Source organism: Trachinotus anak, unplaced genomic scaffold (assembly GCF_046630095.1).
Source record: "Trachinotus anak isolate AG129_WGS33_773 ecotype Australia unplaced genomic scaffold, CSIRO_AGI_Tana_v1 ptg000037l, whole genome shotgun sequence".
In the NCBI taxonomy this organism is placed as follows: domain Eukaryota; kingdom Metazoa; phylum Chordata; class Actinopteri; order Carangiformes; family Carangidae; genus Trachinotus; species Trachinotus anak.
In genome coordinates, this window is record NW_027273888.1 from 293579 (window position 1) to 320000 (window position 26422).

Sequence of the window (26422 nt, forward strand, 5' to 3'; positions counted from 1 at the left end):
GACCCACCTTAACACGGATTTGGACACAATACACACATGCACACACACACACAGACACACACACACAGGACCCTGGCTGCCTTGCCTGCTCGGCTGGCTGGATCTCTCGGTTGCTATGGTGCCAGTCAGCTGGAGGGAGTGCGAGTGGGCGTCGAGGACGAGGTCTGCTGCTGACTCCTGGCTGGGACACACACACACACACACACACACACACAAAAACACGCACACACAAGTATAAAAATACGCAAAAGCACACACATGCAGATGAAGGCACACAGAGTGACAGGGTAATGTATGCAGATATATGAACAAACATGGATGTAAAAGCATGCATCCAAACACATGTGGGCTGCCACACAGGAACACACACACACATACACAGTACATGTACACACACACACAAGGTGGCAGAAAACATGCACAAAAACATGCAGGTGCAAACATGCTCCAGATACACACACACACACACAACCCTAACCCTGACACACACATGAAGCCCCAAGTGACAGCATGCTCACTCACTCACTCACTCACTCACTCACTCACACACTCACACACACACACACACACACACACACACACACACACAGGGATTTCTAAAGATGAATAAGAAAATAAAAGACAGTAATGGAAATAGTGAACAAAGCTGCTGCTGCTCAGAAACACCTGATATTTCACTGTGCTGGTCTGAACCTGTGAGAAGCTTCACTGACTACAGTCGGTCCACAACGTCTCAACCTGACTCAAACACAATAATCCTAATTTTACCTGCATCCATGAATCACAATTCACAGACTGTTACCTGCATCAGGCCAGGAGACGCAGGAACGCTGATACAAAAACAGTAAAGCTGAGACTACAACATTCATGATCAGTGGGTCATTTATCTTAATTAATGAATTCATGCATTCATGATTTGGTCAATAAAATGTCAGGAAATTCATAATAATAAACAAGAACCCAATTTAGTGTCCAAAAAACAAAGATATATCATTTTATTCTAAATTAATCAGTTATCAAAACAATTATCTGTCGATTAGCTGAAGTATTAATCAGCTGATCATTTTGGCTTTAAAAGGCAGTAAATGTTACTCCTGGAAACAAATTCATCAATAAAAACCCGCTGAAGTGCTGTTGATGGAAAGTGTCTGTGAGATATGATGTGATTCCAGGAGCTGTATTTGCTATCCTCTCATCTCTCACTCAGGATTCCCGTTATTATTATTTCATGTTGAGAAAAATGCTCTGGACAGATTATTGTTTCATTATGTGTTTTTCCAGCTCAGTTATTTCAGCAGGGTTTTCATTCACTGGACTCGTTTTGTCATTTTGTTTGAGCGGGAGCCATTTTTTCTCAGATCAATATTTAATTTGGGGACTGAACTCTTTCTGTCGACACTAAATAAAAGATGAGAGCATGTATAAACATATTTTTCTTCACATTGGGAGGTGGAAATAAGAAGTCTAAAAACTCCTCTGAATATATTTTACCATTAGGAAACTGACCTCAGTGCAGCAACAAACGATGCTTTATGCTTCTCAGTGACTTTCAGATGCACACACACATGCTCCGGGATAAAACACACAAAAACAAGAAGTCCAAAGTTCACATGCAGACACACACAGACAGAAACACACAAGGTTCTTCTGTCCCTGGCCTGTGGGCAGGCTTTGGTAGTCTGACAATAGAGGTCAAAGGTCACAGTGAGTGAGAATCCGACCCTCTCTCTACCAACAGACTCAGTGATGCCAGTCAACACGTTCTGTAGGTTACATTCACGGTCAAATGTGATGAAAAAAGACAAAGATAAAAAACTCGAAACCTAAACTTAATCTGAAAATAATCTTCAGTGTTTGGAGTAAATTGTTCCTCATCACCTTTCAGTCTATTGTCAATATTTCCTCAGTCATTAGTCAATGGCTGCTGGTTAGTTAATCTTAATATGCTTTTCTTGGAGATTTGCATCTTGACCTCTGTCATTTAACTGTTTTCTGGTGTGATTTTTTTTTTTACCTTACCTGCTTCCTAAGAAAAAGAATTATTATTTGCTTGTTAAAATCTTATAGTTTTCAATTCCTATTTTTCAGCTCTTGATGCTCCTGTTCCTGCTCCCAATAACAGTTATATACTGTGTTTTAGAAAAGAAATATATCACAACGCCGTCAATAAATCAGAACAGAAGAAGAAAACACGCAGTGAAAACCATGTACATACAAGTTTGCAAATTTCTGGTGAATTGAAGGAGAACTGCTTCATGTCAGGGCCCATAAAGCTAAAAAGTGATGGACCCGGTCGGCACATTGAACAACAAGTGTGCATGGATGTATTACATAATAAATTTATTATAATACGTCCATGCAAGTGCTTCCCAACCAGGTTCATCACTTTTTATTGTCCCCTGGAAACACTTCCATTGTGTTGTGAGGATTTGCAGTGTGTTTGTGTATTTGGTTGTGTTGTGAGTCTTTACATGGATGTATTATAATACATGTGTTGTCAAACTGATGAAGCTGTTTTCTGAATTTGTTTCAGTTTTGTCCGTTTTCATGTGTTTTCTTCAGCTGCAGAGCTATGAGCTCTCAGGGCCACTGTAACAAGGACATACATCATCTGATAACAACCGCACTGTTAATGATAAGATCATAAAAATGTCTAAATAAAGCAAATAACTAGCAGGCATATGTGGGAAGATGTATATACAAGAATAATAAAAACTGTAAAATGTTGAAAATATCGAATAAAAAAAAAAATCTGCCAAAACAACAGCACTGTTCAACAACCATATTATCTAGAATTTATACGATTTACACTGACAACAAACAAGAAAGGCAGCAGCAGAAACTCACATCTGAGAAGCTTAATACGAGTTCATTTACTGCTGCTGTAATAAGACTTAATCATTTCTATTCTCCTCTTCTTTTTGTTTGCCCCATGCTCCTCGTTCTCTTCTTTGTCACTGCTCCAGCACAGTCGTGCGTCTGTCACGACCACTGATCCAACAGATTGTGAGTAAATTCAGTCGTCGTGTTATTTGGATCATGAGCTAGATTGTTTCTCGCTCTGCTTCCCCATCGGTTCAGAGAACAGACAAACCACAGCCGTCTGGTTGTGTTCAGATAAGCCCTGTACATGTGCTGCGAGTTGTTTCTTTATGTGGCTCATACACACAGTCTACCTGTACAACCCACACAGCTTTTAGAAAATCTAACAACGCTCGAATGAAAACCTCTAATCCCCAGAAAGCACTTGGCCTCTGACGAATTAAGAGGAGAGACGCTCTGTGTGTTTTTCTCACCGCACTCTCATGAATGATGGTGTAAACATACAATCTGCACACACAAAGAGCAGCTTTCAGACACTGCGCTGCATCTCAAATGTGTCATGGCTTAAAAATCAGTGATTAAACCATCTCCTCTCCTCCATCTGCAGCTTTCCTCCATGACCGAGGTGGAGTAAAGTGGAGGAATCAATGAGAGCTGGCAAATTTTTGCAGGATTCACCAGGATACACACAGTGGACCTGTGCAGATTCACTGTATGTTTAAATATGACTGTAATGGGATTAAATAAATACATCCACAGAGAAAAAAGTGGGTCTAAAAGCTCTGTGGTTCTGAGTTTTGGTTGTTGCACCATATACTGAAGGCAGCGACCAGACGACAGATTAAACCTGCACAGAGACACCAGAAGATTCAGCCTTTAACCAGAAAGATAAAGTTACTTGTCTGTGAAGATTCACAGTCGTCCAGGTTTCACCTCTCATCTGAAAGGCTTCTTCAGGTGCCTTGGTAAACCTCTAAGAGATGATGTTGAAGGCTTTGTAGCCCACAGAGGTCCTGCTATCTTAGACTCTGAGAGCTATGATGGGACCAAAGAGTGTTTTCCACCTGAAACTTTACATTTACATGCACTGAGCCAACACACCTCTACACCACTGCTGCAAAAATGCCCTAAAAAAAAAAAAAGGGAGAAATTTAACAATATTATGAGAGTTTGCAGAGTAGTTCACATCCAACCTGAACAACCACAGGTCATTTTTTGTCAACACACGACCCAGAGGAGTCCCCTACAGCAGCAGGCGCACCAGAGCTTGGTTGTCATGGTTATAATAATAAACAAGTGGACTGTACCAAGAGCAGCGTACTGTACCTACCTTTGTCAACATGGTTACTATAATAACAGTTATGTCTTGCTTAGGTTCAGGAAAAGATGGTGATTTTGGTTAAAATAAGTACGTCCTCAACATCAGAACAACAAACGGTCATGGCTGATAGAAACAACATAAACTGCTACTGTCACATGGGAATCGAACACCGCTCTCCTGTGTCATATTCATCCATCCACCCCAACCTCCTCCTGACGTGGACTTTGTCGCTCTACAAACTACGTCACCGCACTTTTCCCTTTGCTCCTGTCATCATTACTACGATCACTAGATGTTGCCTAGCAACAGAACCTAACCATGGGTCATAGTAACCTGCTGACAGACGACCTGTGGGCTCATCACGCTGTTGTCGTCCGTCTGAACAAACCCAAACATTCAACCAAATCAAAGAGAAGAGTCCATTAAAGTAGGAATTACTATGTATGCATAGCATGATTAATGCTGTGCTGCAGAACACACACTAACATATTGCATACATGAATATGCTTCTGTATCACTGTCACTCACACACAGCCGGGCAGTAATGAGCCGCCGAATATAAAACATGTTTATTCATCCTGTGTGGACCGTTTTTCTTCCACACACGCAGCCTGATGTTGAAGTGTGACCCACGCCTGTGCAAACAGTTCTTCATTTTATTTGTTTATTTAGTCCTGATTGAATCAGGCGTCTCATTGAGATTAAGACCTGAGAACAAGACACAATCACAAAAACACAATCAACAAAACAATCTGAAAAACATCAGCGAATAAAGCTTTAAAATCTCCAATGGAAATGTCAGTAAAGTCTCACACACACTCTCTCACACACACACACACACACACACACTGAACTCCTAAATCACCTGTTTGAGCAAGTTTCCCTCAGTAAACCCTGAAGTCATTATACTGTAATTCTGTTATATTTCACTGTGCACATTTCTCATGAAAACCTCCACAAACACACATGGACACCGCCCCCCACCCCCACATACAGCACACACACGCCTTCCCACACACATGCACACACATATTAATGAGCCGTCATATAGACTATGTAAAGTATGTTTATTCACCCCTATGGAGGCTGCTTTGCGTTCCTGAACGCAGCCCGCCGGTGAAGCGTGACTTCCAACGATTCCCTGCCTGCTGTCAACACACGCGATACAGAAGACCAGTACAAACACACAGAACAGGAGTAAGACACAGACACTACACTGTGTTTTAGGTTTTTCACAACCACGTCTTGTTTTTGTAGTTTTTGGTCATTATTAATAATAATGATATAATGATAATACACATTATCCAATTTCCTGGCAGCAGATTTACATCTTTATAATAAATGATTAAATAATTATTAAAGGTCCTGTATAGCATAAAGGTAGATGTCCATGTCTTTTTGATTATAAAGCAGGTCTAGGTTCTATATTAATACTGTGAAAGTATCAAAGCCTCAGTCCACAGAGAAATGCACACAGCCTGTATTCAGACACTGAGCCTTAAAACCAGCCGTCAGGACTTCTGCAACTTTGTGATGTCACAACTAACTAGTCACAGCTCCCAGTCACACCCAAAGCCCCAACCACCTGGACCCACCATCCAACCTTGCAGGATTTGGTTTCTCTTGTGTTTACCTGAAATCTGCTATATTTCTTTTTTTTTTTTTTTTTTTTTGATCACTTAGAAAACAGTCAGCCAATCAGAAGAGAGACTCAGATCCTCTCTTCTGATTGGCTGACTGACCTGTTGTTACTAGAGCTCCAGAGAGAAGCCTGAGAGAGGAGATGTAAAACTACACTGAGATGGATTTTGGTTCTTAGAACCACAGATATATCTTCTGATGGAGATCAACACTTCAGATAAAACACAGGAAAAGTGTAAAATATGGGACCGTTAAACAAGTTAAAAGCAAACTTAAAGTTACTGAACAGCGTCAGAAACCAGACAGGATTCAAAGAAATTTCAGGTTTACTCACATCCATGTTGATGACACTCTCAAAATCTTGATTACATGTGTCAGATTCATTATGAAATAACACATATGGATGAGTGTAATAAGTTTGACAGGTCAGGGTTGAACCATGAAGAGGCTCCACTGAATCTAAGGGACATTTTAATGGACAGTTTGGAGGATAAATGACATTCACTTTAGTTTTCACTCATTAATATGTGAGTGAAATTTCCTGCTCATGTTTCTGACGTGTGGGGGATTCACCTCACTGACCTCAACTATTAACCTGAGGAGTAAAATGTTCTCAGAAGTGATGGTGAAGATGATCGAAACAGACCGAGGCTGATATTTCCTTGTCACTCATCATACCGCACATGTAATATTCTATTTGCTTCCACCTGCGTGTGTGTACTTTGTATTCTTGATATTGATAGATATAGAATAGAAAATTTACTGACAACTAGATTTATCTTTTAAGACATACTTTATGCAAAAAAGTCAAACATTACCTAATTCTAACTTCCCCAATGTGAGTGATTTCCTGTTTTTCATTTTCTTAAATGTTGAATTAACCTTGTGAGAAAATGATAAACTGATTAATCAGATGATGAAATATTTATAGTTGTGATACATCCCCATAAAAAGCTGATTCATTTTATATCAGTCACTCCTGCAGCTGTTGACTTACACACATTTAACCAAACACTTTTCCTGAGTTTAAATTGCAAGTTAACTTTTGATTAATAAAGATAATCAGGCTTTTTATCAGACTGACTAATATGTATTTGTAAGTGTATTAAACGAGGTTTGGTTAACAGTGAATCTTACTCTCAAGATTGAGTGAAACATAAAGAAAACTGATGTTGTGTAGTTTTTAGATGATGAAACTGTGTCTTTATCTATATTTTGTATGTATTTTTTTAAAATTATAATTCCTAATGTTTGATGCTGCTGTGATTCAGTTTTCGGGCTATTTAGGATGGAAAATCATTATTTTCTTCATTTTAAACTCATATTCTCCATCACATCATACACTAATAACTCTTAACAAATGCCTTAAGACAATGAAACCTGTACCTGTAATGATGATGTGTTTCATTCTCTACGAAGTCTTTGTTCCTGTCACTGCAAGTGAATGTTTCTCATTAACCAACACCACCCTCTAGCGGTGACAGACGTGACCTGCTGAGCTTCTTCTGATCTCAGTCTGTGTGAAGTTTCAGTGATTTTGTCCGGTTTTCATTCAAAGTGTTTCTTTGGTTCTGACTCTTCAAGATCCCCTCTCAGCACTGAGGACAGATGCTTGAATGAACAGGGACTTGGCTGCGTTTGATGACATCACAGTCTAATCCCTCTCTGGTTTGTGCAGATGGGGGAACAGAGTGTTTACGTTCAAATGAAAATGAACAGGTCATTTTCTGATTATGCATTCTGAGTTTGTATAAAACAGTATGTGGCTCTGACTGACAGAGTATTAGTGTTTATGTTAGCAGGTTGTCTGTGAATATTTTAACACCCTACTTGGCAGAATGACACACACACACACGCACATGGTGGAATGCATGCAATCATTCAGACACACACACACACACACACACACACACACCCACACACACACACACACACACACATACAATTAATTGGTCTTTTTTAGAAATGAGGAAAAGAAATGAAGAAATGGGGTGAAAAGGAAGGGAGGGGGTGCAACAAGCATTGTGGGAGGGTCAGAAACAGGTTTGATTATTAATGAGGTATTAAACTCTCTCACACACACACACGCACACATGCACGCACGCACGCGCACACGCACACACACGCACACACAGAAGCAGTATTCTCCACATGTGAAGGGAAGGCTGCAGGTTTCATGGTCAAACAACAACCTGAGGCTGTTAACAGGTGTGTGTTTGTGCAAGTGTGTGTGTGTGTGTGTGTGTGTGGCTTTGTGGAAAGGCACAACCTCTTCCTCCTCACCAGGAGCTGCTGCTGTGTGCTGAGTGGGGGTGGGAGTGTGTGTCGGGAGGCACGGGGCGTTGGGGCACTAGGAGGGGGGAGGGGGCTGCCTTAGGATAACATTATCCCTGTGTGTGTGTGTGTGTATCTCTGTGTGAGAGTGTGTGTGTATCCTTGGGACAGGCCCACCGTGGCTGGATCGCCACACAATGGGATGGGTATGGTTGCCAAGGTAACCCCATCAGTCCAAGCAACCGTGGCAACTGGTAGCTAAGTAACAGGAAACCGGCAACAAAATGGAAAGGGGGGATTAGATAGGTACCTTTGAAGGGGTGAAATTATGTGCTGCTGTTGAGTGAGTGTGTGTGTGTGTGTGTGTGAGTGAGTGAGTGAGTGAGTGAGTGAGTGAGTGAGTGTGTGTGTGTGTGTGTGTGTGTGTGTGTATGTGTGGGGGGGGGGGGGTTAAGAAGCTCAGGTAATGTTCACATTCAGGATGCTGAGGTTCACACACTTCACACACTTACATTTATCCATTTGGAAGAAGCTTTTAGTCCAAAGTGATGCACAAATGAGACACAACTCAGGCCAAAGACACTGAAGGAGAAGCTGTCAACAGCGGTGGAAAGTAACTAAGTACATTTCTTTGAACGTGTCCAAAATGCAGCTGCTCGGCTTTTAACTAGAAATAACAAAAGATCACACGACACGTCAGTTTCACCTGCTCTGTGCCTTCTTCACATTAACTTCTGCATCCATTTTAAAAAGCTTGCACCAACCTTTCAAGCCCTGCGTGGTCAAACACCCCAGTATCTTGCTGACCTCCGCCTCCTCCCTTGAACGGCACATTTGGCTCTTGGGTCTGCAGAACAGAAATGACTGTCAGTCCCTGGAACTTGCTGTAAAACCTGAGGTGACCGTGCTTCTCAAACTGCTGCACCCAATTTATGGCGTGCTCTCCCCTCATCGCTGCGAGCCCTGAACTCCTGCAACATTTTTATGAAGCAGCTGAAAACGCTTTCATCCAGACAAACTTTTGGTTAGTCTTTCTGAAGAGCTGCTCCAGTTTATTTTATTGACCCATTTCCTCGTTTGTGTCAAGAACTTTTTTATATTTTTACTGATGTAAACCACTTTGTGATTTTGTATCTGTGAAAGGTGCTGTTTTACTTTTAAAAGTCACCCGCCGAAATAATCCATCATCCGTCTAATTGTTCGCTTCATTTCGAATATTTTCAGATCTTTATCTTCCCGTGAAAACAAAGCGAAGCTCTGCTCCAATTCTCTCAGCTTACCTGCGGCTGCGGTGTAATACAGTGAGCGCCGTAGGTGCGCTTACGCGTAGGAATACCATAGTTCAGTGGTTGAGAAAATGTAGTACTAAAGGAAAATGCTATTTTAACGGGAAGCTAAAGCGCTGAAAATATTCTAAATTATCTATATATCTCAAATGGATATTGGATTGTTTCGGTGTCAAAAACACGTTTGTCCTTCTGACACCATCCACAGCTGGATATCGCTCCGCTAGTGCGCAGTGTTTCGCCGACGCTGAAGGCGAACACGGGATGTCAGGGAAGTGTTGGGGGCTAAAATTGCTAATCTAACTAACTAACTGTTAATTTATGAACATAATTTATGACAGCCGAATTATCCGCAGAGGTGTTCTCCCCTCCATCCAATCGGTCCAGTGTATTACAACCCTTGGAAACACCAGATAAAGCAGTGTCACTTTAAAAATCCGTGATTCACTGGAGTTGTTCGGCGGACACAGAGCATCAGGGAATAGCTGGGAGCTAAAACTGCTAATCTAACTGCTAATTTATGAACCAGACGTTTGGGAGTTTTTTACCGGCAGCCGATTTATCCGCAGAGGTGTCTCTCCCTCCATAACAAATGGACAAGGGCATTAAAACCAGTAGAAACACCGAATAAAGCAGTGTCAGTCTAAAAATCATTTATTTCCCAACGCTTCTCAGCGGACACGACGTCTTGGAGCAGCTGAGGACTCCTTACCTTCGTTTCTTGGATACCACGTAGCCGCGAATCCACCGAGCAGGGAATCCAGGCCGGGACTGTTGACTGCACATCCCCCCTCCCCTGCCACTCCTGGCTGGTTTTTGCCGGGCCAGGGGTTAGAAGAAACAACTAAAAAAGCAGTTTCACTGTAGAAATCAGTGATTCGCAGACACTCTTCGGTGGACACGGGGCATCTGAGGGCCTGAGCTGCCGTTTCCCTGGCTGTTTTCTCTGATAATTTAAAGTCAGACGTCCAATGGCTAAAATCCTACATCTGGTTAATATTTATAAATGAAAACTTAATTTTAAAAGTAAAATAAAAGTGTGTAAAAAGTGTATTTTAAAATGTGGCTTAGAATGGGATAAAAGTCAATTTTAAGCTTCTGGCAAGCAACCGCATCTTTTTAAAATCTTTGTTGAAAAACATTCAGGGGAACCACGATCCTGACGCATGCGGATAGGGGATATGCCATAATTGACAGGCGACCAAATTAAACGTCACCGTGATTAAACTTGCTATTTCTCTGGTTTGGGGATTGCTAGAAACATTTGGGATAATGTAAGTACATAACTCAAAAAATACATAATATAATGTGGAAAGCTACATTTAATAACTTTAAAATAAGCACTTCCTCAACATTAGACATTAGACGACGCACTTAATCTTGATTGTTCCCCTTTCTGTAAGTCGCTTTGGATAAAAGCGTCTGCTAAATGACTAAATGAAATGAAAATGAAATAGACGATATTTGTTGTCATGGTTACAATAATAACAACGTGGTTAAATTTGTGGAAGGTCATGGATAATAGAAGAAACCTAAATTTGAAGAGTTAATGCTGTTCTGCCACGTGATCTGGATCCTCAACAACAGATATTTATTTGATAATAGGGATGTTGGTTTCTCTTGTTTCTACTTGTGTCTATTGTTGTATTGTTTTTGTACAAAGCTGTTGTTGCAGCCCCTCCTTCCAGGACTGAGGCAGCACTGGAATATGTCGGACCCAGATAACAACTCCTCTCTCTGGCCTGGCCAACAGCTGTGTGCCCCCTGGACTTACACACACACACACACACACAGTCTATAATGTGAACACATTATAGGGAAGTGGAGTCTGCGGTGTGTGTGTGTGTGTCTGTGTGTCAGTGTCCCAAGAGTATTTATTTGTGTAGGGGGCAGTTTCTCTCACAGTTTGGGGCAGGAAGACATTAATTACCATCAGCAGAAAGCGAAACCACTGTCTCAGTAAAACCACATGAGGAGGAGGAGGAACTATGAATCGAGACGAGGCTACGCTTATAGACGCACACATGCATGCATGTGCAAAAACACGGCACACACTTCCACAGAATTCATGAAGTTAACATTGTCATTTCCTTCCTGAGACTGGGTACATGCAGGTGTGGTTCCTCTTCTGCAGGTGTAGTTCCTCCCCTTTACAGCAGAGGGGGGTGTACATCAGCCTGCCACCGATGCTGCTGTTCTATAGCATGTAGTGATATATGAACACTGCATGTGTTAACAATACAGAATCACTAACATCTTTAGTTTATTTCAACTTAAAGAGCAGAATTCACACCTCACAGTTGCATCTTCCCTCAGTTTCCCATACACACTCATGGAACCATGTCCAGGTGTTATCGCCTTGTGATGCTTATGGAGATTAGAGTCTTGTTCCTCTGGTTTCTACCTGTGGGAAAGAGACGTTCAGGTGCACAGATAATAAAACCATCTAACCTGATTCAGGTGGAACAGATTCAAGCAGTGTGTGAGGAGCATGGAGATCCAGAACGCAACAGGTAACCAGTCATCACAGAGCGCATGAAACAGTATTCATCACAAATACTATAACACAAGAGGTCAAAGGTCATGCATTAATTATATATATTATAAGTTTCCTTAACAAGATGACAGCCATTCATTTAGTTATATACAGGATAAACCTTTTATTAACTTTTTTTAAGTATATGTCAATGTGAAGCAGGTTCTAACAGAAACCTTGGACATTTCAACCAGATTTAGCATCTACACATCTATTGATACACAAGTCCCCTGATCAATACTTCCTGGGCAGGTAGAGAGAAAGGATTCTCAATTAAGTAACATTCATTTAAATATTTAGTTAAAGATTACCAGGGGTTAACTTGCAATAAAGTAACTGTTTAAAATGGTGTGACAGAGATATGAAATGTTAAACCATGTGCTGTATGGCAGAGCAAAGGTACAACTGCTACTGCCAGGGCTGGTATTAGCAGCTGCTTGGGGCCTCACCAGTCCCTGAGGGCCCCAAGTGGGGATTTAAATTTATTATTAACAGCACCTCTGTCCCACAGAATACAAACACATACAAACATTGCATGAGGGGAAAAGAAACAATAAACCTTCTTGCTGGAGTCAGAGATGACACTTCGACCTGCAGGTGCTGAATCCAACGGGCCCCGAGGGACTCTGATCCTGAACCCGTCTCTGTGGTGCAGCGTGGAGAGCCAGGAGGAGGCAGTGGGCTTCCTGACTGGACGTCCAGCCTCAGCAGTGAGGACAGGGCAGACGGTCATTACACCACGCTGTGATTCTGGTGTTTTTAAATCTGTTTTTTTAAGGGATTTTTGTGCCGTAGTGACGACTGCAGCTCTGTGACCTGTGGTTAAACTCCCACTGCTCCTGCTCCACTACCTCAGCCTGTAAAACATGTCTGAACACAAACCTTTATTCACCATGAGGCAAAAACTTAGACCCCTAGCACCAAAACTCACAACCTTTTGTCTTTCTGCACCTGGACTGCACATAAACACACACACACACACACACACACAGACACACAAGTATCATCATTTTACGCAAAACCTTGAGAAAGACCACCCACCACTGCCTCTCTCTCTTTCTCGGGGGCAAAAAGACTACATTACACACACACACACACAAACACACACATTATAGATGTTGTGTTGATGGTAGGATCATCTTCAGGACACAGGTTATATTCACAACTCGACTGTGCTCAGCTTGGAGGCACAAGAAACAGAAAATCTTTAACATTATAAAACTGTCATATGTGAACCTTATGTTAAATGTGATCTTGAACACACATGTACACACACACACGCAAGAACACACTATTGTTTGACAGCTGTGAGCTATTGGAGTTAGCTACCATAAACTTCCTCTTCCCTCTGTAGGTCCAACGGTAAAACACACACACAGACACACACACACACACACACACACACACACAGGGTTGGAGATGTGGAATAAGCTCCTTATTGTAAAGTTATTACCTGTTATTGATTCATTTTTAATTACGTTGACGTCTCAGATAAAGATGAACAAACATTTCTCCAGATTCGTGCTTGAACACAGAAACACAGAAACCTACCAGCTGTAAATTTCTGTATTTTTTTTTTCTTGGCACGGTAACAAGATAACACCTGGAGAGCACAACTGCTGACAGAAGCTGCTGAGATGAAAAGATTAAGAGTGCCGAGGTTACCTGGATGTCGGGGTAATTTATGTTGAACCGCATCCAAAGCAGAATCCCACAGACATGTCAGACATCCACGTGCAATTCAACATATTAATGAGGTGTAACATTTTAACACCCACCAGGGATCACAAACTGTCAGAGACTAATGTAGGCTGCGGTTTTAGAGCGAAAGCTGGTGTCACTTTATCTTTTTATCATTGACAACAAATCTCAAGAGACTGAAAGCAAAAGTGAATTAATGGTATAACAAGCAGCCTGTGGTCTGTGTTTGTGTTGTAGGACTGTACCCTTCTTCAGAAGCTAAATTACATGGGGCCACATCCTTCACAGGCTGCATTTGAAGACTGATTGTGTCACAGAACAATCAATTCAATGGCTCAAATATTTCCTCCTTTTCCAACCTGTCCTGAGATTCGTTGGGCTCCAGTAATAAAAAAAATAATGTGGCAGCAAACGACACTGACAGAGGATCAGACTTTAAAATATAAGCACTGGGTTTCATTTTAGTTCAACAGCTAATGGTTAAAACCAAGTTTTTGTGAAAAAAAAGGAGGAGAACTCAAAGTAGAGGAGAAAATGAAAGAATGTAAAGGTGAGAAACAAGACAGAGGAGATAAGTAGTTGTAGATTATTATCAAGACGCCAGTGCAGGTTTCTATAGATGAAGAGCCAAAAATTTCAAGATGTGACGCGCTATAGAGTGATCCCAAACCCTCCAGGCTAACAAATTCCTGGCAGACGCACAGAGAACATATTAACATTTGCTGGTGCTTCACTGATACAGTTGTGTAAATCTGCAGTCAGCAAAAAGTGATGTCTTTACCGCCATTAAAAAAGGTGTAAATCTCTGACTTGAAAGATGAACAAAGCAAAAAGTCTGAGGTGAAAAGGGAAAATGTTAATGTTGAATAAAATACTACATTAAATGTGCTGTTGCTCCTCGTGTGTTACTTATCTGGGAAATGTAGGAGCTCAAGAGATTTTAGATGAGACATGAGTCAGGGCGCTGTTAGGTACGTGGTGGGAAGCTTGGGTACGTGTTTCAGGAAGACAACATAATGTTGTGTTTGTTTATGGCCGGATGAGGAAATGAGACACAGTGTTTTCCATATGTTCAAGCCACAGTGGCCAAAAAACATGGACACCTGCAGCAAACTACGACAAACTATTTGACCCTGGTGTGAAAAGACGATGAAAATTTTGTTTTTATTTGTCCTATTTAACCCACTGAGATCCACAGCCTGAGAGAGGAGATGTAAAACTACACTGAGATGGAGATCAACACTTCACATAAAACACAGGAAAAGTGTAAAATATGGGACCTTTAAACAAGAGTCAGAAAAACTTAAAGTTACTGAACAGCGTCAGAAACCAGACAGGATTCAAAGAAATTTCAGGTTTACTCACATCCATGTTGATGACACTCTCAAAACCTTGATTACATGTGTCAGATTCATTATGAAATAACACATATGGATGAGTGTAATAAGTTTGACAGGTCGGGGATTCACCTCACTGACCTCAACTATTTACCTGAGGAGTCAAATATTCTCTATTAAAAGTGAAACTTCTTCACCTCTGACTGTACGGGCAGCCAAGTCCGTGAACCTTGACAGGATACAACACACACCTTGACAGCTGAGCCTCTCTTCTGATTGGCTGACTGTTTTCTGAGTGATCTGGTGAAAATATAGCAGATTTCAGATAATCACTCCTGTAAAGTTGGATGGTGGGTCAAGGTGGGTGAGGCTGAGGCCGGTGACTGCTTTGTTGTGACATCACAAAGTTCCAGAAGTCCTGACGGCTGGTTTTAAGGCTCAGTTTCTGAATACAGGCTGTGTGCATTTCTCTGTGGACTGAGGCTTTGATACTTTCACAGTATTAATATAGAACCTAGACCTGCTTTATAATCACAAACACATGGACATCTACCTTTAGACTGTGTGGGACCTTTAAGAGATGCATTATGTACTCGTGCTCCCCTGAGGATGAACCCTTTCTATTTCGGGGCCCTTCTTTCAGAGCCAAAATGTTGCCTTCACAGACAACAACATGTATTTGTTTGGCAGATGCTTTTGTACAAAGTGACATACAAATGAGATACAATCAAAGCCACAGAAGATAAAATAAAACCAGATCTGATCAGCAGACTCCCATGACATTTGCTGAGCACATTCCTGACAGTCAGACAGACAGAGAGACAGAGAGACAGACAGACAGAACACTGTTGGAAACACTTGACTTTCATAGACGTGTGAAGAAAATCCAAAAGGCACAACAGCTCCCTATGAAGTGCGACCACAGCTCTTCAGAGAAAAAATGAGGAATGACGAGGACTAGTAGACACATGTACAACCCGATCACTCTCCATCTTCAAATCCGCCTCGGGGTTCACATTTATCAGTGTGTGGCATTTATTGCTCTGGAGGCTTTCATTGCTGCTCATTTTGTCTACCTCTCCTCCATTATAGCTACTAATTACTTCTCCTCATTATCAGGCTGTCTCAACATGTCTCAGAAGCCTCTGCAGCTGATCCAGATCGCTGCGGCACGTGTACCAACAAGACGGAGGGAAAGAGATCGGATTTCTCCTGCGTTCATCTCCCTGCACTGTGGCTTCCTCACAGAGCCGTTACACCACCAGCACATCTCCATCTTTAGTCCATCTGTACACTTTCATATCCCATTAATACTGTTACTAACTCTGCTTCCTCTCTCCTGTAGTCCTGCTGCTTACTGCACATCTCTATGTGAAACTTACATTGTGCTGTGTTCTCCCCCCGACACCCTCACCCCTCTCTGTCTCCCCTCTCCACCCAACCAGTCGAGGCAGATGGCCACCCACCCTGAGCCTGGCTCTGGAAGTTTTTTCTTGCCACTGTCACCAACTTCTTCTGCCTCATGGTGGGAATTGTTGGGTCAATAAATAATACTAGAATAGAATAGAATAGAATAGAATAAATCTTTAATATCCACCAGAGTGGAAAATTGTCTTTGGCTCACCAACACACAAGACAGGCCACTAGAAATACAGGCAGCTCAAAACAAACGCACATTTCAAAAAACACAATAAAGATATAATAAAAACAAGTAAGTTAAAAATGTATAAGCAGATAAATAAATAGTTCAGATCATGTCTGTGGATCGGTCACACAGTACTACAATACCCAGGACACCACCCAGCTCTTGGTCTAGGTCATGGTTATCTCTTGCCTCGCCTACTGCAGAGCTCCTCTGCCAGGCCTCCATTTGTGCAGTGAAACCTTCACATATGATCCAGGATGCAGCTGCCTGTCTGGTCTTCGAGGTCTTTCCAGTACTCATCCACCTCCACTGGCTTCTTGTGGCCGGCAAAATAAAATTCAAGTCACTAATGCTGCCTTCACAGTGACCTCTGGGTCTGCTCATCAACTGGCATCACCATCCCTGCACACAAGACAGTCTCAGTCCAGTTTGTGGTTCAAGCTACTGACGTTGACCAGAATCTCTGTAAGACTCCTCTCAGTGCACTTCTTCACCTGACCTCCTTGCAGTTATTAAATAGAGGTTGTACTTCATCCTCACACCAAGGTCTCCACTGCACTGGAGCTCAGTGATGTCCCTCACCTGTAAGTGCTTTGGATAAAAGTGTCTGACAGATGTAAACGTGGATGAACCACGAGGAGTACAGTCTACACCTGCTCTACACGAGTTAACTTCTAACTCGTGTGTCTATCAGGCTTCACCAAATCAATTCACCACCTTCTTATTCACACCAAGAAACAACAGGACTTGATCAAACAGGTCTGTCTGAGGTTGGATTAACTTCCTGTCATCACTTTACAGTTTTCGTCTGAATTTCATCACAGGGCTGACGACAGATGAGCAGAAAGCTCTGGTGAGATGCCAGGTTTCATTCACATCTCAGTTGGCAAAAAACACTTCCTGTGCTTATGCCAGAAGAAGAAATTCAATGACTTGAGTGTTTATTCCCACATGAATCAAAGATAAAAAAAAACAAAGCAGAGAGTGTTTTCTTCTTCATGTTTATTGGTAGATTTGAGTACAAATGTCTGGCAGAAAATAACAGGACTTGTTTTTGTGTGTAGCTTCAGCCACTGGGGCCTGACAGGGCCACACACACACACACACACACACACACACCCACAAAGTATGACATAATACATACCACACACTGCCCTGCAGCTAGAGCCGAACATGAACACACACTCTCTCTTACAGCCACACACACTCTCAGCTGAAACACTCCATGCTGGCCTTGGCTCTCTCCATCTCGTGCAGGAAGTTGTAAAACTGAGGGAGCGTCAACTCTGGAAGAGACGAGGGAAAAAAACAGGAAACGAGAGCAGATGAAACAGGCTGAGATGAGCTGAGTCTACCTCTGCTGCAGCACAATAAATAAAAAGGTCAGTCTTACTTCTCCTTTTCACACTTTGGCATAAACAACAATATAAATCCTGTTGCATGAAAGTTTTTCTCATTTGTGTTTGGCAGCTCTGTAAAGGGAAAGTTTCTCTGGATGCAGTGAGGATGAGCAGATGAAGAAAAGCGTGCCACCTAATGAAGCTCTCAGCAGACGTTGTCTCTTGTATGTTGTGTTTGTGTGTCATACATACACATACATATTTTATACATTTTCTATATTTTTTGCACTACATTCCCCACATTTTCATTATTATTGTAAATATCCCACATCTTTGTTGTAAATATTTTATTTTAATCTTTAACTTTTAATTTTATTCTAAGTTTATTTATGTTACTGTTTTGCACCAAACACCAGCACAAATTCCTTGTATGTAGAAACATACTTGGCAATAAAACTGATTCTAATTCTGAAAACAGATTCTCTGCTGTAAATCAAATTGAAGATCTCTGAACTCTCTGAACTCATTCTAACGTTGGCTCTGTCAAATTGAAATAAAATTATATTTTTTTCAACATTTGTTATATTTCTTCATGCATATAGTTTCAGTTTTATCTGCTCAGGATGCACACAGAGCAGGACGGTAAAACGTGTTTGCAGAAGGTTTTTTTTTTTTGAACAAGGTCTTTTTTTTATTTTCAAATATAACAAACAAAGAAAATACAATTCACACATTCAACAATCAAGTCCGGATCCCATCCATACAATCAACCCTCCCAATGCCCCCCACCCACCTGTACTGGACAAAGCAAATTTCGATACATTCAGACATCAACATAAACACAAACAAAAAAAAAAACAAAAAAAAAACAGGTACATATAAACATTTGGGTTACATACACATATTAATAGCTGCCGTCTCTTCAACAAAGGAAATAAAAGGCTGCCAAATGACATAGAATTTCCTGGTATTCCCTCTCACAGTATATCTAATTTTTTCTAGATGAACATGCCTCATGACCTCCCCAATCCACTGGCTATAAGTTGGGGGGAAAGCATCCTTCCATTTAAAAAGGATAAGTCTCCTGGCCAACAGAGTGCAGAAGGTTATTTGTGTGTAGAAATGAAGGAAACCGGTAAAATGAGGTGAATTTGTGCAACTGAATCCTAACATTTCCAAAACTTGACGTGACATTACACATGAAGGCAGCAGGAGTGACAACACAAACCCAGAGGACACTAAGTTAAATCCTGCAGGCAGTGAGAAGTGGGGTAAAGAGCAGAGAAGTTCACCCACACAGTAAATGTTAGAACTTGAGGTTATTTTTCTCCACCACCTGGTCCAGCTGCAGTGAACATGCACTTTTGTTCAGACTCATATATGATTCACTCACATCTGCAAAATCAATCTGCATAGTCACCACAGATTCGAGGTGGACATCAAAGATTAGTGTCACTGGTTCGGTATCTGACCAGATGTGAACTGTGGTCGCAACCTCCCCTCTGCTGACCTTTGACCTTTTCGGATATTAAAATGTCATCATTTCATCATTTTATCCTGTTAGACATTTGTGTTAAACTGTGTGATAATAATGAATGAATTCTATGAGTTATAGCCAAAAATGTGTTGTGTGCGGTCACAGTGACCTTTGACCTTTAACCACCAAAATCTAATCGCTTCATCTTTGAAGTTAACGATTTAACCAAATTTGAAGAAATTTTCTCAGTGGGAGAAAAAGTTAGCAAATGTTAGCACATATGCTATTTTTACTGACCATCGAAGTCCATCAGTCTGCACTTCTACCAGCTGTCACCAAATCCCACAATGCAACAGTAAAAGCTTGTCAGAGAGACCGATTTTATATGATTAAGCAGTAAGTTATCTGACCTCAGAGCTGTCACTTGTTCTGTGCAAAACTATCCACCACCTTAAAAAGATAATCCACATAATGCAGGTCTGAAGATGCTAAATACTAACGATGCTCTCTGACATAACCAGGAAGTGTTCTCTCTCAGATAATGAGTATTTTTTAATTTTTTTTTTTTTTTGGGGGGGCTTTTTATACCTTTATTATAGATTAGTGGAGACTGACAGGAAAGGGGGTAAAGAGAGGGGAATGACGTGCAGGAAAGAGTCGAACTGGTGACTGCCTGCTAAGAGCGTCTTGCAGCTCACATGGTACGCGCCCTAACCACTCGACTACCGGGCCGCCCAGATAATGAGTACTTAATCTGCATTACGTCTGTGTCTCATGCAGTTTCAGGACACAAAAACATCCCCTCAGGTATCTCACAGTAATGTTGCTTTGATACTTGTCTTTGCGCCTGTGATGCAACTTTGCTGCTGGCGCTCAGGTGGTGACAAACTGTGTCTAAAAAACTTTTCCAAAAGCAGAAACAGGAGTGGCAGCAGCAGACTGTGAAAGAAAATTATAGTCTCCATCTCAAGCTGCATTCTCTCTCCACTCAATCCTGCTGATTACACACGTCTGTCGAAAGCAACACAGTGTAGACGGAGCTGAGGTAAAAAAAAAAAAAAGAACATCATTCTGGAGGAATCTGCAGACCTGAATTACTCCCAACACAGAGGAACAGTACAGAGTAGAACAACTTCCAGTTCATGCACGCGCTGCATGTCTTTGTCATTATGAAACCTGCTGCTGCTGCTGCTGCTGCCCGTCTTCATTTTATTTAGTTTCTCTCATTTATGCAATAAATGACATGAACGTGATGAAAATGTTGTCAGTGCTGTTTTTATTAGTAACGGCACAAACTCACTCACCCATGTAGACGTTCTCCGTGGAATTCCCCCGTCTGACCACCAGCTTTAACTGCAACAGGACAGAGACGTGTCACTGTGTGTGTGTGTGTGTGTGTGTGTGTGGTTGGTCGTATACAGAGCTTTCATACCTGCAGAAAGATGTTGCCGACTTTCTGAATCTCACTGGTGCCGACGGTCACTGTTTGGGTCAGAAAACACATCACGATGCTTCAATTCATCCAAACTGAAACAACAATGAAATCACAAACAAACACAAACTTCTGTTTCTGAGCTCATAGTTGTATGTTTTCCAAAAGGCTGGACACACACACAACTCTTGTTGGTTGTTGACATTGTGTGTCTGTTCCATGTGTGTACTCGCTAAAAATTAGCCAACAACATAAAAACAGCAACACATCCGAGCTTTGGGTCTGTCGGCCTGTTTTTTAGTAACTGATGCAGCTGTGAAACCATGAAGATTTTATTGTTGTCTTTTTGAACTCAGCCACTTCACCTCTGTTACTTATCAGTTATCAGTTTCATAGATTTCCTCTTTTCCATTGCACAGCCCATATTTCATTTCTCATTTTTAGATCCTGTTTCACAAATATCATAGACAAAGGGAAGCCTCAGGGCGCAGAGACAAGGATATGGTTAAAGTGCTTTTATTGTGTTAGGGCACATCAGAGTAAAATATGTGACCAAAAAATCCCAAAAGGGAAAAAAAAAAAAAAAAAAACGGCGAGCAAGAAGTAAACCAGAGTGGAGTGTGGTGATTCCTTAAATAGACAGACCTCACCAGCATTTCATACAGTATACTTCGAGCAGGCTGAAGATATGAGTTACCAACATAATTATAATCACCAAAAAAATCTGAAATGAAACTATACCAACCATCACAAATATTGACTGTAAATAGATTTTGTTTGTTTTATTTCATTCTTTATTATTAGTTTTATTATTGTGCTCTGTTCTTCTATGTTGCATTTGTGGAGCAAATACAAAAACACATTCTTTGTGTGGTTCTGACACTGTGATGTGGATTATTACACTCTCCTTCTTGTAGAGGTTACATTACACTTTGGTCAAGGTGAGTGAAATAAACCTGCTTTGATAAATTACTAAGGTGTTTTGGGTTTTGTGCGCAGACCACAACAACTCCATGGACCTGGGACCAGTTGCACAAAACCCCTTGAGTTTTCTTAAGTGTGACACTTAAGGTTTTAATTTCTCTTAAAAGGTTCCCTTAGTTAAGGAAAAAGCACTTGTGATACCTGTTATCACTTTTAGAAGGCGGCAACATTAAAGAAGTGCGCCGCGGTCTCACCCTCATGTGGTTTTGACAGGAACTCGACCACGGTGTTCAGCTGACGGTCAGAGTTTAATCTCAGTGAGCGACTGAGCACAGCGCTGATCATGTGGCCTGGCACACAGCTGATCTGTGGACATGAAATAGCTCGACTGTACCTGACTGTGAAGATCATGTGGCATAAAACTGCAGATCAATCATTAAGCTGCAGAAAGTCCAGTGATCCAAGTCGGACTAATCATAAACTGAGTGACAGTCAGATCTGTGATGTAGAATCAGTTCCTCGTCGTTAAGTTACGTTGAGTTCAGACAGAGTCAGAGGTACCTTTAGTGTTTTCCTTACTTTGGTCCCTGAGGTCTTTAAAATGACTTTAAGTGATTCTTTAAGTATAAGACTAAGATAAGGAGAAAACCTTAGAGAAGACTTAAGGGTGTTTTGTGCAACTGTTTTCACTTTAAGGAAACCTTAACTCAGACTTTAAGAAAAATCTTAACTTCAGGTGTTTTGTGCAACCGGCCTCTACATACTTGTCATGCATTTCATGTACATTAAGCACTGTATGTGTTGCACGATGGTCCATATGAAAACCAGCTTGTGAGACAGGACGCGGCCATATTGGTTGTGTGACTAGTCAAGTCTCCACAGATGCTCGACTGGATGCAGCTGACTCACTGGCAACATGCAGAGACACAGTCCCTTTGTCTGCTGGAGGTTTTTACATATCAACAAACAGCACAGTGCAGCACACAGACACTCCCTGTTCACTCCCCTCATAAGCTGCAGCACACTATGAAAATCAGCTCAACAACAGCCGAACATGATGCTAATGACTCTCCTGCACAACTGCATTAACATTTCTATCACCTGTGCATCTTTACAAGTCATTAGGTTCTGTGAATAAACAACGAGGCCTGATAAAGACCCTTCATGTAAGGGGTTTAAATGAGGCTGAGTCCCACACAAAGCATTGCAGGAGCTAAGATATGCTAATGACCATGTTCGACGAGACACTCGCGGTCATGAATATGTGCTGTAACTCTGAGAGGAGAGAAGTGCAGCCCTCGCAGTGTGCACAGAAATACACTTAGACTCAACCTATAATTTCAAAAGCTAAATCTGATGTGGTTTTACCTCCAAACTTCCACTCCATGTCCACCAGCTGGTTGACCATCAGAGTCTGTCTCACAGCGAGTCTGGACAGCGCTGCGTAGTGCTCCCACCACTGAGAAATATGATTTTAAAAAAGTCAGAACGACTCCTGTGGTTATAAAATGATTTCTGGTTTGATAAGAAAGTATGACATGGGATAAGACACCAGGTTATGTACTGGATCATCACCAGATTGTAAATGATGAACGTCAGTCCCAAATCATTATCTATAGGATTGTTGATTTTACTGCATCTAAAAGCCTAAAGTTAATGGAAAGGTACCTGCTGTGAAAGGTGAGTCGCCTTGTCATCATTTAGTCCTGAGGAAACAACAGACAGGAGTCATAAGAGAACCCCATCCAGCGGCTATACTTAACCCCTGTTTTAAAATTGACCCGCTGAGGAAGGACTCGGATGCGTACCTAACGTCACCAGGTCTTCTTTGATCTGCTCGGCTGTCAGGTTTTTCTTTAGGGCTCCTGAGGAGGAAACAGAGGGAATCACTGTCACTAAGGCGGAAACTTTCTTGTAGCTGCAGCTTCTTCTGTCAATTCAAAGCTGAACTTTCACCAGTGTCAAGTTTTGAGTGTTGTGGGAAAGTTCAGAATCGGTGTGCATGTAAGTTCAGATCTGTTGGTATCACAGGGAGGGGATGGACTGTTGTATGGTTAGAGTTTTGACTACTAAAGGAAGGAAATCCACCTTTTGTGTATTTGTTTTTTCTCTTATTGCGATTCATAACTGGCCTGTTGTAGAAAACATTTTATGGTGTCAAGATATCGGCTGGCTACACTGGAGTCAACAGAAAACATCTGGTTTTAGCTTCCAGAGCCATGAGGTTTGACTTAAGATGGATGTATACGTCTGCGTCAAAGGGTTAAGCTGCATCTACTGTGGTTACCTGTGACTCAGAGCTTATGGCGTAACTGATGTGACACATCAGGGCAGAGATACCATGTGGGAACAACAGGAGCTATAATTGGTCTACATTGGCTGCTTGTGTTTTCTTACACTCGGAGAGAAAGTTCAGAGGGAAACAGGCTAAAGCATTGTTGAGAAAAGGCTCTGTTATTTAGCCCGGCCCTATCAAAGATAAAAAAAATCTGCCTAGCAGCTAGGGTTGTCTCAAAGGAGTTTTAAAACGAAAACAACTGGACTTGGTTATTTGTCTAGGAAGACGTTTCATCTCTCATCCAAGAGGCTTCATCAGTTCTTTCTCGCACCTGACCAGGCTGGGACTGGTCCAACTATCTGGTGTGGAGACCCAGGTATTTTTAACCTCTGGGAGGGGTTTCACAAGGCTGATGATGTCACTGGTTCCCTTTGTGCTCCATGTGCCAGCGACAGTCGTTACAGTGACTGTCTGGGTGGAGAGTTGGTTTCCACTTCGTTAGAGCCCTATTGTGTTATAACCACAGTCGTTGGAGTCACATGCCACTTGTGAACAGTTGTTTTTCTTAGAGGTTAAATTGTTGAATCTCCTGGGAAGGGATGAAAGGGCAGCATTGTAAATTGGAGATTTAGAGAAACCATCCCTCAACAGGGGAGGAGGCCTCAGACACCACCTATCTCCAATTCGCCGCATAACTGGATTCACTAAGACGCCGATATGATTTTTCACAACTTCCTCCGTAACAGTTTCTTCAGGTATTTCAATTTAAGTCATTTAGCTTCTATGTGATAGTTTCTGTGATGTGTGAGCAGCAGTGTCTCCTCCTGACTGCAGTTCACCAGCCTGTCATCAGTCACAACCACCGCCTTATTATTTATAGATGAATGACCGTCACTGTGTCAGCGGGTTAAACTATAACTGAGTCCGGCCTGGATGCAGCATCCTCTGGGTCAGCAGCGGGGGCCTGAGCCGCTGCAGCCCGCTGCCCCTCTCTGTCCCTGAGGGGAGGAACCGTCCTGGACGTCCTCATCATCGTCTCTCTAACTCCCCACGTCCTCAGTGTGTGTTCAGTATACAGTTTGCTATATGTTCAGTGGCATTCATCATTTAAATTAAATCTTTATAAAAAATAATTGTGATATATTTTTCATTTTCAAATCAAATATCTGTGAAACAGAACAGTGAAAAATAGAAAGAGCAATGACGGGACATAAAGCTTAACTACAGCCCTGCAGTTTTTTTAAAGAAGGCATGCCGTATAAATCTGCTTCTCAATGAGAGAAAGTAAATGTAATAACTTTATCTGATGAGTTGTAGTTATGTCAGTCTTAATGCTAAAGTAACATCATTATTTTTTTAAATTCTTGTGTTCTCTTTAGGTTCTTATTTATTTTATTTAATTAGCATTGTTTTGCACCAAGGGAGCAGCGCTCAAATTTCGTTGTACTATGTATAATGACAATAAAGGCGATTCTGATTCTGATCAGTCCGCCAGCAGAGCACTCGTGAACGTGCAGCGCCAGATCGAGAACGTTTTTCGCTCGTTCTCATTGCCCAAAGGCATGATGGGAGTGACACTACTGCGCAGTCTCTATGGGCCACATAACGCGGAAGTTACCCGGAAGCCAGAAACTTTTTCGGTGTATGCGCCAGGCGAGCAACTTGTATTGAACTGAATGGCGCCATTTTTAGATCCGTCATCCAGGTCTTATAATACATCCATGTTCCACTCCCACCTGCTGAAGCCATTGTTATTGTTATCCATAGACTGTATATAAAAGTTATTATCTCAGGTTTTCTTCTTCAGAGCCACTGACTGCTCTGTGCTGCTCACACGCGTATACTGCCCCCATCAGTTCCGCCAAGAATCGACACTGCTCGCAGAGGGAAAGTTGAATATTTGGTTCTGACGGTACCAGAAAAAAGCAGGTATTGATGTATTTTTTGCGTGTTGGTATCAAATTGGTACTGGAAGTATCGGTTCTTGTGACAACCCTACTAGCAACATAAAATTTGTTTAACTTGTACAGATCCCAAAGTGTAAAAGTAACATGTTGTGGTAAATAATCCCCTGAAGAACCACAACTGGACATTTTAAACTTTGTGTGAATTAAACAAACAAGATATAATGTGTTAATTTGTGAACTTTACTGCTGCCAGGCAGGTTTTTAACCGTATACCTCTGTGTTTTCCTCTCTCTCTCTGTCAGTCTTAATGCTAAAGTAAGCTAATCAGCTGCTGGCTCTACACTCATATTAACGTTCCAGCTGCTTATGATGTGTTTGAGGACTGGGCTGCGTTAGTTTTCTGGAGCAAGATTTAGAGGAGCGCCAGAGGAGGGCCAGAGGAGGGCCAGAGGAGGGCCAGAGGAGGGCCAGAGGAGGGCCAGAGGAGGGCCAGAGGAACG

The 26422-nt window shown here is 41.7% G+C and overlaps 1 protein-coding gene and 1 long non-coding RNA gene across 3 annotated transcripts in view; both read right to left on the minus strand.

Moving 5' to 3' along the window:
• Positions 1-36: 36 nt before the first annotated feature.
• Positions 37-14416, minus strand: LOC139614749 (uncharacterized). Its single transcript, XR_011687129.1, has 3 exons — positions 10058-14416; positions 8824-8906; positions 37-181 (listed from the first exon to the last, which is right to left on the minus strand). It is a non-coding gene; the product is annotated as an uncharacterized lncRNA (long non-coding RNA).
• Positions 14417-17551: 3135 nt separating this feature from the next.
• commd7 (COMM domain containing 7) overlaps positions 17552-26422 on the minus strand; it is a 13295-nt gene continuing 4424 nt past the window's right edge. For both annotated transcript variants that reach the window (XM_071472297.1, XM_071472296.1), the window contains exons 5-10: positions 23546-23602; positions 23406-23443; positions 23106-23196; positions 20814-20863; positions 20686-20734; positions 17552-17850 (exon numbers count right to left, since the gene is read on the minus strand). In XM_071472297.1, coding sequence (XP_071328398.1) covers positions 17774-17850; positions 20686-20734; positions 20814-20863; positions 23106-23196; positions 23406-23443; positions 23546-23602 — 362 coding nt within the window. In that variant the 3' untranslated portion in view covers positions 17552-17773. The remainder of the gene's footprint in view (positions 17851-20685; positions 20735-20813; positions 20864-23105; positions 23197-23405; positions 23444-23545; positions 23603-26422) is intronic.